The sequence below is a fragment of the Cyprinodon tularosa genome, unplaced genomic scaffold (genome assembly GCF_016077235.1).
Source record: "Cyprinodon tularosa strain WSP-4 unplaced genomic scaffold, ASM1607723v1 ctg666, whole genome shotgun sequence".
Classification (NCBI taxonomy): Eukaryota; Metazoa; Chordata; class Actinopteri; order Cyprinodontiformes; family Cyprinodontidae; genus Cyprinodon; species Cyprinodon tularosa.
In genome coordinates, this window is record NW_024039414.1 from 359 (window position 1) to 18,730 (window position 18,372).

Genomic DNA, 18,372 nt, shown 5'->3' on the forward strand with positions numbered 1-18,372 from the left:
AGGCTCTCGCAGCGGTGAGCTGCTCGGGCCTAATAATAATAATAATAATAAGAAACTTTCGAAATACAATAGGCCTTCGCAGCGCTTTGCTGCTCGGGCCTAATAAGAAACTTTCGAAATACAATAGGCCTTCGCAGCGCTTTGCTGCTCGGGCCTAATAATAATAATAATAAGAAACTTTCGAAATACAATAGGCCTTCGCAGCGCTATGCTGCTCGGGCCTAATAATAATAAGATTATTATTTTTCTTTCCTAATTTCTGTAGTGTTGATTTACATCACATTGAATGAGATGTAAATCAACAGAAATTTTACAAAGCAACAAAAAACCAACAAAAAAATAATTCACAATGAACTGAATGCATTTAAGTAATAAATCTATCCGTTTATTTCCTGGTACAGTTTAAAATGTTGTTATAACGTTCATTTAGGAATAAAAGAGTGTGCATCACCTTTGCTGATAAGCTGATAGTGTCCCAGTCTGGAGATGGGAACTCCAGTTTCCCTCTGAGGATCTGGTCAAACAGCTCCTCCTGGACATTATTCTCACTGAGAAAAGTTAAATGAATTCCTTAAAGGACTAACAGTTAAAAAACAAACAGTCTATAAAATTTATAATCCAAGCAATGTTTTTATTAAAGTGTCAAATTTCCATAAATAGTACTGAGTCAACTATGAACTGTAACATTTGTTCAAACTGTTTAACAGACAATAAAAACAGACAATTTAATCAAAGATCCTACATAATTATCTAGACAGTATAAAAAGTCGATATATTTTTTCAAAATTTCCTGACTGAATTACAGCTGACCTTCTGAAAGGAGGGAATCCACAGAGCAGGATGTAGGCGATGACTCCTGCAGCCCAGATGTCCACCTTCAGACCGTAGCTACACACAAAGGAAAACAACATCAACCTAACTGTGTATTAACCCAAAATAACTAATTTAATTACAAATTAAAGGAAATAAAACATTTAACAAAACAGAGAGTTCAAGGTAAACCATTTCATCCAAGTTACATTAAATAAAACATTAAAAAAATGACTGTATTGTCTTGGAGCAGATTATATAAAATAAAATCTTCCCCAAAAGAAATCTACACCAGATGTTATCTGTGGCTGATCATGTTTTAATACATCTGCATAAAAATATTTCCATTTCTGCATTTTTATTAACAAAACAAACAACCAGAGAAACATAGACTAGTTTTCATTTCTTCCAGTGAAGAGAAACATTTAATCTCCAACCTAAAAAATATAATTCAGTTCAAATAAGACCATATCTGATTTTCAGTTGCTTAGCAAAAGCAAAGCTGAATAATTTCACTTAGGTACATATTTTGACCGTGTGTAAGCTTTTAGTTTTAATAGTTTTGCACTAAATTTGCCAGAAGTTTAATATTTTAATTTAGCCTTAGATCTTGTAAAAAATGCTGCTAGTTCAGTTCAGTAGCTTTTATTTGTCCCAGTATGGGCAATTTTGTGAAGTAGTAGTACACCTTTCACACATCACATTTCACATATCACAGATAAAGAATAAAAGAAGAAGAACAAGAGACACATAAATATTTAAAAAGATAAAAGTAAGGTGGATAAAAGAGACAGAAATGTAAAAAAAAAAAAAAAAAAAAAAAAAAGTGCAAATGAGAGCATAGGCCTGAATGCATGCAACTAGTTAAGCCAACTCTTTAAAAAATGAAATATCTTTAAATAAATATATCTAAATATATATAACTAAACTTTTAAGGATTATTAGTGATTCATTTTCATGTGTGTGAGAAAATAACTCAGTGAATTAAGTTTTATTTTCAAGCAGATTCATAAATGACTGTTGCTTTTCTGCTTTGTATAAAAGAAATTCAATAGAAATCTTTGTTTAAATACAACTAATTTGTAATATTTTCATAAAACCTATTATTGTCTAAAAAATAGAGTACTTGCATGAACAGAACTATGGAAACAAATCCTTTTACTGTCTCACCCAGTCTCAGCGATGATCTCTGGTGCGACATACGTCGGCGTGCCACAGACGGTGTACAGCGGACCTTCCACCACCGTCGCCAAACCAAAATCTCCCAGCTTCAGGGACTTGGTGCCGTCAGGATACTCACACACCTGTAGAAAAAAACGATTAGTGTTTTATATATACAGTATATATATATATATATATATATATTTATATATATATATATATATAGATATATATATATCTTTAACAGTGATTCACAGGAAAATGGGTTGATGAAAAAGTTTCTGTACCAACAGGTTCTCTGGTTTGATGTCTCTGTGGACGATGTTCATCCTGTGCAGGTACTTGATGGCTCCGGCCAGGTTGAACACCATGGCGCTGGCGTCACGCTCACTGTACTTTGTGGAGGAGGTAATGGCGTCAAAAAGATCGCCTCCCTGAAGGAAAGAGCATGACAAATTATCGCTATAAAAAACATCAGCGCAGTATTTTCCCTTCAAACACAGCAAAAACACAGCAACAGTTCAGGTTAAATAACAGTGTTTTTGAAGGAGGCTTAAAAACTAGAGTTAAAGTAGCCGGTCTTATCTGCAGGGAGCATTCTAGAGTTGGAACCACAACTAAAAAAACAAAATCGCAATTATGCAAAAAAAACAAACAAAAAGAAGGGATCTAATGCTATTGGTTAACAGGAAGTAAGGCTGCGAAGCATCAGAGAGATATAGGGTCCATTTAGGCAGCTATAGTAGGTCCAGTTTAGCATCTTTCCTTTAGTGGCTCCTTGTGAGTCAGAGGGAGAAAAGAAGAGATAAAACTGGTGAAACATATCTAAATTTAAATTTGAAAGGGAAATCTGCTCAACCCAAACATACTGCAATAATCTAGATGGGTTGTAATGACGTCATGGGCCTGTTTCTTTAATTCAGGTCTGTTTAGCACTGAATTAATATTAGATATTTATCTGCGGGGCAAAAAAAGCTTTTATTTACAGTAGAATTAATCTGCTTCTTATATCTAAAGTGTCTAAAATCACACTCAGATTTAGCAAAAGCAACACGACGACTTCAGTTTTTCCTTCATTCAAACAATTTAAAGCCGTCCAAACTTTAATAGCATCTAAGCATGCATGTTTTCCCTATTTAGAAAAAGCTCTGATTTATTTTATTAGGTTTAATCAATGGACCTTAACGAGCTCCATGACCAGGAACAGCTGAGTGGGCGTCTCATCCACCTCGATTAACTGAATGATGCTGGGATGTCGGACCCTCCTCAGGACCGCCACCTCGTTTTCTATTAGGTGTTCCTGTTGGTGTAAAACACATGGTCAGGTTTCCATCAATTCAGAGATGTATATCACTGCCAGTTTTGATGATTGTTGCCTAAAGGTGATGATAATAAATACATTTTTTGTTTCTTAGAAAGATGTAGTATTACGTAGGAGCAATGAAGAATACTGGGCTACCTTCCCACAGCAGCGAGCTTTGTCGATGATCTTCAGCGCGTACTCCTGTCCAGTCGCCCTGCAGGTAAAACCAAATGAGGCAAGTTAAAAACCTTAATTTAATTAGTCAGTTTAATGGAAACACAACATTGTTATAGCCTGTTGTGATAAATTATTAGTATATTTGATCTTTGAGCTTTCTCCCCAATAGGATATTGCAATAAAAAGTTATTTGAAAGAGAAAATTGATTGAAAATATCAGCCCTGTTTGACAAATGTGCAGCAAAGTTTTTTTCTAATCAATGATTTTGATAAAAAGCGATTTGATAGATTTTCTATCTCTTAGCAGGGCGGTTTACCTTTCCACACATTCTTTCACCACAGCAAAGTTCCCATCTCCGATCACTTTCCCCACCTTGTATTTCTCGTTGATGATGGAGGAGGAGACGGACCGGTTTCCGTTCACTGAAAGAAAGAAGAAACTTTGATCTTTACATTTATTACACAGGCTTTATGAATAATTAGGGTTTCCCCATGAAGCTCAAAATTAGAGGAAAGGTTATTAATGATGTTTCCTTTCATAGCGTTTCCTGGATCCTTGTGGGTTTATGTCTGAATAAAAGAAGCTAAAAACTGTTTCATTCTGCTGAACTCGGAGCTTTTAAGCCTCCAAAATCAATCCTTAAGAAAAGCAGATCAAATTCCTTAATAGGAAATTTGCTTGTAAGCAAAAAAATACAATCAGAACCACCAACCTTCCTCAGCGTCGTCTGGCTGCTCGGCTTCCCCGTTCACGTCCGTGGAAGAGGCCCGGCGAGGAGAGATCTGAGGGGTGATGATTGTTAGAAAGAGAAAACAGATGTAAGGAATTAAAATGGCTCATTAATTATAATTTATTAGAGCCCATGTCTGTGATGGTGATGTTAACATAGACATCTTCATCAAAATGTTTTAAATATAAAAAAACGTGTCTAGTTTGAATAGTTTTCCACTGAAACAATGAGACAAAGATTCTTAGTGAAAAATATCTGCTACCTTTTTAAAGGCCTTAATGAGGTGATATTCCTGTAGCTTTATAAACTATTAAAATATCATCAACTTTGTAATAAAACAACTGAGGGCTCAGAAGTTTTATTAGCAGTAATATGATATCATATCAGATTTGCAAAGAATATTTCGCATAAAAGTTTTATTTTATACTTTTTATTATACTTTTATGCTTTATTTTAATGCACCTGTTTTTCTGTCAGGAGGTAAAGTAGCCATCTAGGGTGAAAACTGCAGTAACGCACTGCCGCCACCAGGAGGCACAACTACTCAGAGTTTGAGCTTCCTAACTGTAATTATTTGATTTTATATCTTTTAATTAGGCAACATGTTTCTTAAACGTTTCCCTTATTGTGACTCAGGCGCAGCAGCAGTGAAATATATTACTTTGCATGCTGTTTGTTCTATGTGACTCAACAGGAACAAACAGTTTGCTTTAGTATAATTAAGCTTTTCAGACAAAAACATCTCAAAAGAATTTAGTTTTAGGACATGTTTTTCATTATGCTTTTTATTATATTAAATAAACTATAAAGAGATTATGAAGAGATCACACATCATCCTGACCTTTAAGTTGCGTCGTGCTCCAGGACTGGTAGGAGATGGACTGGATCTGTTTGACTTTCCAGCTGACTGGGATCCTGACGCCTCGTTCCCTACGAGAAGGAAAAACAAGAAAAACTCTAATCTCTTCCGCTAAAATATCAGCTAGATAATGGATGGATGGATGGATGGATGGATGGATGGATGGATGGATGGATGGATGGATGGATGGATGGATGGAGGGAGGGAGGGTTGGACGGATGCACGGACGGATGGAGGGAGGGATGGATGGATGGATGGACGGATTATTAAAATAACCACATTTAAGGCTAGAAAAGAATCTCATTCAGCTTTCTACCTTCCAAACATCTAAAAAAAACTAAAAACACAAAGAGCCCTGCAGCTTCTAAGATAAAGCCCCATTCATGAGAAGGAAACCCAGACAGATAGAAACATCTACTATAACAAGGCTTCCTACCTGAACCAGGTGACTTGGTCCTGGACAGACCTTTAGGAGGAGTCCTGGAGGAGGTAAAGCCGGAGCTGCTGGGAGTCTTTGGAGTTTTCTGAGGAGCCGCTGGACGAGTCGATTTGGTCCTGCATTCTGCAGGGGAATTATATTAGTATAATGCAATAGCAGAGATCTGTGAAAGATAAACGTCTGGCAGCAAACAGATTCTGCTCTGTTGGCTGCAGCTGCTGGGAGTATTTTTGGTATAAACACACAAAGATATTCTACAGATGATCAGGTCAGCAGATTTACATGTGTAGCTAGCTCTTTTTGATTAAGAATACTTCTGGGCTTTTAAGCATTTATTATTTGTAAATACATATGAAAAATATTGTCTTTATGCTTCTTATTTTTGCACATTTAATCTCCCCTGTTTAAATAAGACTTTAAGGCAACAATAAAATTAACCTGGGTTCTCATCCAGGCTTGTTTCTCACGGTTCCAGCTGATTTAAACTTATATACCTGTTGCTCTGGCTGCAGATCCACATCTTTAGTTCCGTTATTTATGGTCAACATTTCTTTTTTTTTTACTGTATTTTAACTCGTCTTTCCCATTTTGTACATTGGCAAGAAGTAGATGTATGTCAGGATCAATTACACCCAGAGAAACAGGAAGGGATGGATCAAATACTCTATACATGTTGAGCATCTTAGAAATGCAAAAACTAAATAAAAAATAGGACGTTGATACTGTTGATTTTGTGGAAAAGAATAATTTTTTTAAATTCCTTTGAATTAAAAGGGGACATTTTCAGAATTAAACTGTTGCAGTAAAACATATTTCTCTTAAATGTGAACAATCACAGCAGAACGATGATGTTTTGGACACTTTGGCACTAATTCAGAAACTAAATCTTTTAAGGTATCATTTAAAGTGTAAATAATGATCCTGTTTGCAGAAAATCTTGTTTTTTTAGTATAATATCTGAGAAATGTATTGAAGTTTAGAGGTTCCCATAATGGATGTGTTGTGGAATTTCTGGGAGGATTATGGTACAAATGGAGGGTATTTATTTTTAAATTTACTGATAGCAATATTAAATGATATTGCACGGTACAAAAAAAATGATAAATTGAAAATGAATACCATTTTATTGGAGGATGTTTTGTGATTTAAAGGATATTGGCTTTTTGTTGTTTAACTGCTGGAAAAATTGTGAAACTTTCTTGTAATCCAAAGAGCGGCTAACAAAAAAAATGGGATAAAAATGGGAACAACTGCAATAATATAAAAAAAAAGTTTGATGCATTTTAAGCTGCAGTTTATATGCGCCTTACTATACTTCCCACTGTGCACTTTCCACAGAGCAACACTGAGACACAACCATATTTTCAGCAGAAGATGCATTCAAAGACATTAAAAAAAGTAGTAAAAGTGGAGGAGAAAATGTTCCACTGAACTTCTGTTATGTCCTCTTACCGCTGACGAAGGCTGCCGTTTTCCCAGAATGCGTGAGCACAAAGTCGTCCTGAGCGTACCGAAACTTCTCCGGACCGCACGCCATGAACACGTCGTCATCCCCGAAGAAATCCTGCAGACAGGTCAGCTGCACAAAAAGAGAAACCCACAGATGTTTATTCAGTGACTGAGGGGTGTTTGTGAGTGTGGAGAGGACAGATGGGAATATTTAAACCATGTCTGCAGCTGACAGCTCCTCAGCAGCCTCTGACAGGCAGCAACAAACACAAAGGGATGTCTGAGAACTGTCTTGAGGATTAAGTACAAAGTGTTCATCAACATGTCCCACATTTATGCAGAGACGAAGCAAACAGGGAGGGAGAGAGAAAAGCTGGGAGAGATGAGGAGAACAGCGGGATCAGCAGATGAATGAAAGAAGGGATTAAACAGGTGGATGTGAAGCTGCTGCACAGTTCATTCACTGCTGTATAAAACTAATCAGGCCTTTTGAAGTGTAGGGCTGCACCTATTAATCATTTTAGTATCAATTAATCTACTGAATATATTTCTATTAATCAATTAGTCTATGAGGTACACTGAAAGAAATAATGCAACCGCTTTTGACATTTACTTACTCATATTTAGTTACTTTAACACAATTGTCCTACCCTGCTAGCATGAAACAATTGTGTTAAAGTAACTAAATATGATTAAGTAAATGCCAAAAACGTTGCATTCTTTTTTTCAGTGTATTTTTAGAGAATTAACATTTCAAAATAAGTGGAAAAGACACTTCTTAGAGCATTCTAAATCAAGTAAAATAAATATATGGGAGTGATCTATATAAGTATACTGTAATCAAGTTTTTCTCTAAAGAAATGTCGTGTTTTAGAGCCTGTGTCCCATTAATCTAGCCGGTTCGGTTTAATTATCAAGTTAGAAGTCGACCTTTTCCACTAATCTATTGATTAATTGTTTCAGATTTTTCTTCCATTTATTTTGTCACTTTAAAACCACAAATTGTATTTCCTCTGGATTTCTCATGACAAAAACAAAAATGTGCATGATTGAGATTGAACAAAACTAAAAAAGTGCACTTGTTATAAAACCCCTTTAATGTGCTACCTAGAAATAAAGTCTAAAAAACGAAACATTTTGGCCAAAATATGAAACATTATTGATAGAGGAAGGTACACTGCAAAAAAATAAAATCTAAATGTTATTTTTTCTTAAAATGAGTGCATGTTTTCTTGAATTAAGGATTGAAGTGAGACACTTTGCCAATGGAACAAGACAATTTACACTTTAAACAAGAAAGAAAAAACAATTGCATTGTCTTATTTCAAGTGTATAATATCTAGATAGCTTATTTTAAGAGTAAAAATACTAATTCCATTGGCAAAACATCTTATTTACCTGCTCAAATTAAGGGTAAATACACTTAATTTAAGAAATTTGCAGTGTAGATGGTAAAACCTAGACTTTGAGATACAATAGAAGGGCTCAGATCACAGCTCATTCACATGATAGATCAGAGTCCAGTCCTAAATCACATAGATGAGCTCTGCATCCAATCTGACTCAGCTTTAATGAGTCAAAATGTCCTTCTATGGGTATGAAAAACTGGAAAAGGCATACCTTAAAGATCAACAGTATACATATACATGTATATATACTGTGTGCATGTGTATATAGACCTACTGTATGCGATAAATACCCCCTTTCCACAAATTACATCTAATTTTGATTCCAATACTTCAAAAATTATGACTAAAAACAATTTTTTCAATAAACAGACTACAGCTCTGTGCTCAGTTAGACAGTTAATTGTGAAATGAGTCCTTTTGAGGTTTTCCAACATAAAAGCCTTAGTATAAATGAGCCAAACTCTTCCTCCTTTGCTTGAGATATTATTATTAGATCAGCTTCTAAAGTAAATTGTTATGTAGTTAAAAAAAACTATTATTCCCAATGTTTAAAATAGAAGCTAACCTTAAACTTCCCCAGAGAATAAAGGGATTATATTAGTCTCCAGTCTATACAGCAGCCCTTCCAAAAGAACTTAATTATAACCCAGGTTCAGTTTTCAAAGCTGTGGATTAAAGTTTCCATGTTTGGTACTTTGATCCGACTGCATTTCAGTTAAAACATTAACCTCACAGCATCTCTGGGGATGAAATAAACCTGTCAAAACATAAACATCTCTTGTCTGGCATCATGTGAGGAGTTATTCTGGGTTGTGGATTTTAGCGGAGACTTGGCAGTGTTTGCAGAAGTACAATGAGATGCTTTTAGACGTGAAGATATGGATGCAAACACCCTCAGAGCTACAATAAGAACTCAGGTTATTTGCTCCCAGGCCTCCATGAGAAGGAGGGCCACAATTGATCCTAAAGCTGTACTTCTTCCTCACTCTTATTATTAAATGTATGCTCTTACATGTATGTGTGCATAAGTTTCTGTATAAAATTGTGGGTTCAAACGTTGTGCATCAGATTTCTTTGGATTTGCAGCGTCTCCTTTCACTGCTTTGCTGTGACCTTAAATTACCCTTTGGAGGCAAATAAAGTTTTCATTGAATTGGAATGGATGTTAAAGCAGTTGTTTCCATGGAAACAGGAACACCCAACAATGCCGGAACTGGAGCTGACATCCATGTTCGGCTGTTACAAGAGGAGTGGTTACTATGGTGACCGTGCCGCAGGGCGAGAGATGGCTTTCCTCTCCAAACAAACCTAACAATCACACACACACTCACTTTGCCCTTGTAGCACCCATCTGAGACCGACAGAATAAAAGCTTCAATAGGTCCTAAGACCTTCAAAATAAAAATCCCACATTAAAATAGAGAAAACCTTTGTATGAATTTTTCCTTCCGTTTGGCTGATTATGCAAAAAAAAAAAAAGAGTGGGATTAACGTGAGAGGAGAATATTTTGGTTTACATTTAGAATAAAACTAAATGATCAAAGAAATTTGTTTAAGGTTTTAATTTGAAAGGTAAAAGCCTTCCTTTTAAAACAAGGAAAACCAAACTATGGTTGATTAGGATTTTAACCCAACTTTGATCAATTAGCTGCTGCAATAGTTTCATTCAACTGATTTTGCTTGGACTGCTTTTGTATTAATTTGCTAAAATACAAAAAAATAGACAACTTCTAGGGAGACCAGATGTCCAGATTTGCATTTTTAATTTGACTTGGTCAAATAAAATAAAAAATTTCTAAAAAAGAAAGAAGAGCTGCATTTATGATGCTTTTCAAACTGGATATTAAACGGCTTTTTGTACAAAATATGATGGAAACTATCATCGAAGAAAAAAAAATGAAGCCACAACAAAGACTGGAAGCGTTTATAACTGGGTGAGGTAAGTGGAAGGTGATTCTCAGGGAGCTTTTTGTAAAGCAACACCAAAAAGAGATGAAAAAGCTGTGTCTGTCCCGCATTGTCCCTCATAACCATCCCAGTTGTCCCATACATATTTGTTTTTGTTCCCTAAGTATAGGGGTTACAGTTTTATATTAATTATTTCTGATTTAAATCCATTTTATATATAACAGTACAGATCCGGTTAAACCCCTAGCAGCAAAATGACATCATGAGAGGAACATTGAATTCTGTACAAAGTAAATCCTACCAAATCCATATTAATTCAAAGCAACTCCATCTACAATCATTCTCTAGCTTTGCATGTCAAATATTTCCATTTCAGAAAGCCTCCATTAAGATTTAAATACATGCAAAACTGCAAGCTGCACAAAAAACTTTAACAGCTGAATTGTACTTTTTATTGCATGCAGGGGTATGAGAGCTTCTACAGCAAGGTTTTAATTTGAACAGAGATTTTATAGCTGAAACCAAACGACTGCTGCAAGACTGTAGCCACTGATGCTTTTATTTTGAAGGCAGTAAAACTTGTTTTTACTATCCTTTTAAGTGGAGGTTGCATCGACATCAACAGTCAGAGCGGCGCCCTGATGAGCTTTCTGCTGTCTCTGCTTTCCTTCAGCTCTCTGCTCTGATTGTCTCGTCCGACTCGTTGATGTGACTTCAAAAAAATAAAAACTGGTGTGTCGGTTAAAAATAGCTCTGCCAGTCGGTGTGTGATAAGTTTAAATCCTCAAACCAATACAAGTAGTCAGAAGAGCTGCAGAGCGGATCAGAGCATATTCAGAGTGTGTTTAACACCTAAACTTTAGCTGACTGCTGCAGTTCTCAAACTCTAAGCTCCAAACTCCACAGCTTGACCTTAAACTGTAAATTAGAGCCACAGCCTTCTGCCGCTTCTTTAGAGAACTAATCTCTGTAATGTCCTCTAATTTGATTTCTGCGCTCTGATTGATAGAACTTAGCTACTGTTGTTCGATTTCACTTCATCTAAGCTTCTTTATCGCCGTCATCTTTCTTAATAAGGACTAAAACACGACAGAAACAGTGAAATTACTTTAATCAGGCCGCAGTTATTCATTTGGAGGACAGGATTTAAATACAATAATAAAATACTGTCATTTAATAGGCTGGAAGTTTGCACAATAAAAGAAAATATGAGATAATTAAATCATTTTTCTGCTTAATTGGTTTTGAGAAATGCAGTACAGATGTTGGTAAATTATGCAAATCTAACAAGTCTGAGTGTTGATTCATTAATTTCTAATCAAGTTCTGTTTGATTTTACAATGTTTTACTCTGCTGAGTTAGATAAGTCGCTGTTTTATGGGTAAAGGGTTTAGAAAATAACGGCCCAATAAGCACTGAATGAGAAATAACTGATGAGTTCATCCTTCTGAGGCTGAGCACCGAGGTGAGGAGGTTAGAAAGGCACTGCTAAGCAGAGGCCGCTGCTGCAGAGCAGGTTATAGCTGATCTCATTTCTCATGTGGGGGGAACTAATTGGTTATTAACGAACAAATAAATCATCTATCGGATGTGAAAATGATCAAACCTGACAGAATACGAGGGAAAGTGGTCAGCATCCACTGTGCTTTTCAGTCATTTGATTTGTAAAGATGACCAAACTTTTTATAAAGTACAATAATAACTAAGAAACATAATTTAGAAAAGACTTGAAATTGGTTGACTCTTCTAAGGCTACTAGAGACCAGGGCTGCAACTAATGATTATTTTGCAAATAAATTAATCTGTCAATAATTTTTTCAATTAATTGATTCATAATTGGATAGCAAAAGATTCCTTAAAGAAGACTTTTTACCTAATTAACCAGATGAAACTAAAACTTTTCTACTTGAGAAGTTGTGGATAGAACATACTTTATTGACAGACAAAAAACTATTTGTCATCTTAAATGCAAAATGTTTATATATTTCCTTTTACAATTTTGCTATAATTACTTCTCTATGTGGGTAACTCTGTCAGCTAAAGACATGTTTTAGAGTCCTACACTCCAGTTAACAATTAACCGATTACTGAATTAGTTGACGATTATTTCAATATTCAAATTAATTGCGATTAATCCGATTACTTTTTTCAGCCCTACTAAAGACACAAACTTAGCATTTTTAAAAAACGGCTACAGTAATACAGCGTGTTACAGAATGATCCACACTAGATAAAGCTCTGAAATATTTTATCAGTTTCTAACAACATTCAGTTCAATCCATTGATTTTATTGGAACAATTAGTGAAGGCCAACATTTAATAGTACATTTTTGAGAGTTAGGATGTAAGTTTTCAAAGGTTAAACAAACAAAGATTTAAAAAGAAGGGCCTCCATAACTATTCAGTCTCTAAGTCTTCAAACCACTTTCTCTGAGAGCTCATTCAGCCAAACTAAGGTCCGCAGACTAAATATGGCCCTCAGTGTTAATATATCTGCCTCACAGGAGAACTCTAAATGTTTAGAGTTGGATTACTGGTAGACAAAACATTCACCAATAATTCTACCTGAATGCTCTCCTATTCCGCGGAGGTACTGCATGGGGGTCGCGAAACTTTTGGTTGATTCATTTTTTTTTTTTTTATATTCCCTCCTGAATTGAAATGTCTTTAAATCCACATTAACAAATTCAACACACTGTAGTAAACAGATAAATGGAGGCAGAAGATGCCTTTCAGTCATCAATGCTCACATTCAGAGACACACAGGAGCTCTTTCAAGCTGGGCACCGTTTCATTCACAACACCTGTCCCATCAACCAGGAATCAGAATCAGAAATACTTTAATAATCCCAGGGAGGAATGACTTTCCTTACATTACTCCATCTGTAATAGAGTCACTATAGGACCAGGTTGATATACTGTAACACAATTTCATACAATATATACAGTATAACTAGGGGGTCCTCGCTCCATCTTGTCATCAGTTTGGGGGTCCTTGGCCTGGAAAACGTTGAAGACCCCTGCCTTAGGCTAATGTTTCTCTTACTCCATTTAAACCAAAAAAAAAATAAAAAATTAGGGCAAATTTTAGTCTTAATTTAGACAGAAAGAAACCTTTATTAACAAATCAAAGAAAATGTTAACTAATATTAACCTTGAGATCACTAATTAATTGTAATTAGTGATCTCAAGGCATGGCTGCTAAATTGATAAAAAAAAATTCCAAGCATGCAATGAAAAAACTATCTAAAAATAAGTTAAAATTTCTTAAAATTAGTGCATTCACCCTTAATTTGAGTAGGTAGATAACATGATCTGCCAATTGAATCATTATTTTTACCCTTAAAATAAGATAATTAGATATTATAGACTTGAAATAGGACAATACAATTGTTATTTTTTCTAATTTTTTCCAAGTGTGAGCTAATCCGCCAACAACATACAAGAAAAAAAATGCTAATATCTGGATTTGTAGCCGTCTATCCTTATCTATTACTGTAGGTATGTCTATCAGTACCACCTAAACCACCTTCCTCTGTTCACTTTCTCTAGTGACCTCAGGTAGAGAAAGATGGATGAAGAGTGCATGAAGAAAACTGTGCTTTAATGTTTAACATTCCTCTCCCTGCTGGTTTAAAGGCAAGTTAAACTTAGCCTGTAACTATAGAGGACTGTTGGAAAACTTACACATTCATCTTAATATTTGAAGAGGGAAAAAAAGCTTTGAATTGTAGACATGTTTCTGTAATAGTCAAGGCTGACCATGACTTTGTCCATGGTTTTGATTTTGGCAGCTCATGCATTTGGCCTCCATGACCTGAAGCATTGCAAGAACTTACTTAGATTGCTTCTAGAATGAGAAAATCATGATAGCAACAAGACCGGCAATGCTTTGAATTCTTAACTGTTCTTGTAAAATGCACTTCATACAATTCATTCCTAATAGATTCCTGAATACCAACAATATCCATCCCCTCCTTTGTTTTAGTTTTGTTTTTTTACATCAGGCCTGTTTTGTTTTTTTGTTCAGTGTTATGAGACTCTTAGGATTCAACACAATGTCCTGGTTGAGGTAAGAAAACAAAAATAAACCCTTAAAATATCCTTTAAAACAAAAGTCCAGGACCCTGTATTCATTAAACATGCTGAGGAGTGAAACTAAAGTCCATCTCATGCATTAATTAGAGACTCTCTCCTTTTACAAACCTTAAAGCAAACAAGAATAAACTATTCTTTACATGTTCACCTAAACTCTAGTCAACAGTATGTTTGCATGACTGTCACTATTGATGTAAAATTTAAAAAGATCAATACTCCTGATCCACAGAAATCAATGAGAGGGAGGATAATATGAGTCTGAAACTGTGAACAAGTAAAACCAGCTGACAGTTTTATCTGACATCAATGCCTGCATCCATCAGTGGATGATACTCACCTAAACAAAGAGTCTATTTTTAGGAACTTCTCACTTTTGCTTTCTTTATTTTAGATTTATTGCTTATGGCGAGATATTTTCCCACCTGGTGAAATGAGAAAGCAACCAGCATCCTACCTGTTTTCCATCCAGTGTGTAGAGCCTCTTCACAGCCCCAGAGTCCAGTTTGATGGCCTCCGTGATGTCGGCCAGCACTTGATCGAAGGAATGCGCCGTCTTCTTGTTGAGCAGGATCCTTACGGCCTTGCGAGGCTTTACGCCGCTACGGATCACCGTCACCAGCTTGGGTTTGATGAAGTCTTTGCTCTCTCTGCTCTCTCGACCCTCAGGCCGATCTTTGGAGACGGCGCTGGTGCTCGTCGACACTCCGGTTGAAGCCGTTGACGTCCGGCTAGTGGTGGACGCGCCGGTCCCAGACCCGGCGCCGGGTTTCCAGCTCGGGACGGAGATCTTTGTGTAGTCGACCTTCCGGTAAGGCTCGTTTGAGGCACAAACGTAGCACTCACCTTAACAGATGGAGAAAAACATATAGATTCAACAAACATAGATAGCATCTAGAAAAACTAACAGTTCAGAGACTATATGACAGCAACTGTCAGGCTAGAGATTGTAATACATGACATGTAGAGTTGGAAGGACAAACTGAAGGTGACAGCAGATGTCAGATCCTTTCCTCTTTAGTCATCAACTCAAGTTTAAGATCCAAAGAAACCAGCAGGCCTCATTGTTTCATGTCTTATGAGATTATTGATCTGACAGGAGAATACTTCTAGACTCTAGATAAATACCCAATATATTGTTCAGTTTCCTCATTAGCTCTTATTCTTATCTTCTGTGTTCTCTAGATATTCTTAAACCCTCTAAGGAAAGACATGGTGTCTCTCCTCTTATAGCGCCGCAGCTTTAATGTCTAAGAAATCTATTGTTTCAGGGTTGAACCCCTGAAGCTGTGCTTCATGGCAGATTAATAGTAGGGTACATATAACAGGCTGACTACAGCAATTATGTGTGGCTTTGTTTGGTTGACCGAATAGCTATAATATTAACCACTGCCACCAGAGCAAGTGGCACAGTGGTGGCCTTCCCAAAGAGGATTTAATGATGGCATGGGGTCCAACTGCAAGTGGCTATTAGATCAGTTCAAGGAAACAGTTAAAATAAGGGAATTCAAACCTGCAGTTGGTCTAGTTTGCTTTGGCAGTTCTAGTAATGGACTGCCTACCGAGCAAAAACTAGTTGAGAGGACATTAAAAATATGACATGATCTACGTCCAAATGACGTCTACATTTCGTTGAAAAGAGAAAGATGAAAAGATTTAATTTTCAGATCATTGAAAACTGGGTTTGCAACGTCTTTTATTGGACTAAAGTGGGAAAAAATGAGACCGTCCAAACAGCCCAATTTTCAATACCTATTTCTGGACAAGACTATGACGGACCGACCGGATTGGCCTAAATACCAATGTAAATGACGTCTGGTGTTTGGTCGAGTAGAACAAATCCATGAAGAAGAAAGTCTGTCTGTTTGGGGGTTTCTGCCGGTACTTTGGTGTTCAAATGTCCAGCTGTACCTCTTCACAATTGCTTTGTCTTTGTACTGGAAGTTTAACTTTATTTTTCCTCTTATTCTTCTACTCAAATCAGCTGGTTCAAAGTCAAATTCTCTCCTGCTATTGATACGCCGACCTGGCAGGCACTCCCAAAGTCCTCCAGGGTCCAGACAAACTCTTCAGTGACTGGGATTATAATCTGGCCAGGGTACCAATCCAGGATCCATATCAATGATCTGCACCAGAAATCTGCTGTGATTAAGGCCCCGTCCACACGAAGTCAAAACGAACACAAAACGAACAGAACGTTTGTCGTAAAGACGGAGACGTAAAATAAATGTGATCGTCTGTAAGTGGCGCTGTCGTGCCACAGCAAAAATAGGCGACGAAATGTTGGGCATGCGCACTAATATTTATACATGGTTGCCCTGCGGGACCATTTTCGTGGTTCAGTCAAATTCAGGTGCTGAACTTTGTCGTCGATATTGCTCTGTTCTTCCTGGAGATATTCCAGAAGAAGAAGATTCTGTTGTAAGCCCGACAGCAGGGTGAGTAGCATTAGCAGCAACGGCGCCATTGTTGTTGTGATACTGTGTCGCGCATGCGTGTTTAGAGGCGACGCTATGACGCATGCGTGTAAGAAAAAAAATGCGGTTAGAGCTTAAAGATGGAAACACGAAAACAGCTTTTCAAAATCTTCCCACTCTGAAGGCTGAATAAAAAAAAGATTGTTTACAGACCCCGAAACGCCGGCTTCGTGTGGATGAGAGGCTGGTTTGGTGAAAAATGTGTGCGTTTAGGCCAGGGTTTGGCTTCGTGTGGACGGGGCCTAAAACCCCTCCAAACATTTGGTATTAAAACATCCTAAGAGGGGCCTTTACTCCACGTAAATAATATGAGGTATGTTGACAAAATTCCTAAAAGATTTGAAAAAAAAAAAAAAAACTGCAAATGCATCTGAAGGAGCACTAAAATACCACCTGAAATAAGCCACACAAAATAAGCCAATATCAGTTATGTTGGCCGAATAAATGAATAAAGCTGCAGGAGTTGCGCAACTTACATTCTAGAGTAAAACACATTTACATTAAAACTCCAAAACATCTGTAGCCACAAATTACCAAAGAATTAACAGTTCAATCTGATCCGTTTATAGAAACAATATCAGACTATTAGGTTTGTAGAAATATTGCACCGTTCATCAGGTTCATCAAACTATCTTATTGTAAGAAAACTTTATCAATAAATGCAAATAAATACTCTAGCTATACTTGCTTGCTTAGAAATAACAGAAAATTAAATTCAAGATAATTTAAAGGAAGTGCCAAGGAGCCTTACTGTTTCAGTATCTTGTGCTGTTAAACAATTTAATAGCAGACAGAATGAATTCAGAAGGCTGTGATCTACTCCTTTTACAAATAACCAGGTTAGGTTGGTGCTGCCGTCATTAATACACTAGAGACTAAGAAATTAGTTCAAGTCGTCAAGCCTCACTAAATAGCTCTGTTATGTCTCCACTGTTATAAACATATATGATAAGATGACAAGAACTAGACAGAAGAAAAACTAAGTCTGCAACCTGCGGCTCCAGAGCCAAAGGTGGCTTTTAAGGTCCCTCAGTTAGGCTACTGATTAAATGAGATAAACTATTATTGTCGTTGTATCAACCCTACAGTGTGTGACAGAACAATATAATTGGTCCTGAACCATGTGACACGAATAGAGAGAAAATATAAAAAAAAGTGCAGAGCAAAACTACAGAGCATCAAAGAAGCAATTATGAATCAGAAAAATAACATTTACACTAGTGTACAACTAATGTAAAGTAGTGAGGCATTAATTTCCCATTTTGGTAAAAACTGTCCCTAAGTTCATTAGTCTATGACCTCTGCACTCTGCATATGCAACCCGGGGACAGCATGGCCATCACGTTTTGGTCAAAAATTGCAAAGAAGGCAGGTTTTAAATATAAGGCTTATAATTTGAAGGGTTATGTTTAAAGGTTTTAATGACTAATATGGGATTGGGACATCCCTAGACTACAGTAGTACAATAAAGGTTTTTGTCACAATTTTTTAGTGTTATAAACTCTGTATTTTGAGTGTTCAAGATAAATGTATTTTACTTTTTTTCTTCTTTAT

At 36.5% G+C, this 18,372-nt stretch overlaps 1 protein-coding gene across 1 annotated transcript in view; it reads right to left on the minus strand.

Moving 5' to 3' along the window:
- Positions 1-420: 420 nt before the first annotated feature.
- The window catches only part of LOC119771357 (serine/threonine-protein kinase DCLK2-like), a gene marked incomplete at its 3' end in the record, with an annotated part of 31,238 nt that continues 13,286 nt past the window's right edge, over positions 421-18,372 (minus strand). Inside the window, exons 3-14 of the mRNA XM_038267226.1 lie at positions 14,799-15,187; positions 6,933-7,059; positions 5,478-5,603; positions 5,024-5,112; positions 4,165-4,234; positions 3,769-3,874; positions 3,431-3,488; positions 3,152-3,271; positions 2,259-2,405; positions 1,981-2,114; positions 811-888; positions 421-548 (exon numbers count right to left, since the gene is read on the minus strand). Coding sequence (XP_038123154.1) covers positions 421-548; positions 811-888; positions 1,981-2,114; positions 2,259-2,405; positions 3,152-3,271; positions 3,431-3,488; positions 3,769-3,874; positions 4,165-4,234; positions 5,024-5,112; positions 5,478-5,603; positions 6,933-7,059; positions 14,799-15,187 — 1,572 coding nt within the window. The remainder of the gene's footprint in view (positions 549-810; positions 889-1,980; positions 2,115-2,258; positions 2,406-3,151; positions 3,272-3,430; positions 3,489-3,768; positions 3,875-4,164; positions 4,235-5,023; positions 5,113-5,477; positions 5,604-6,932; positions 7,060-14,798; positions 15,188-18,372) is intronic.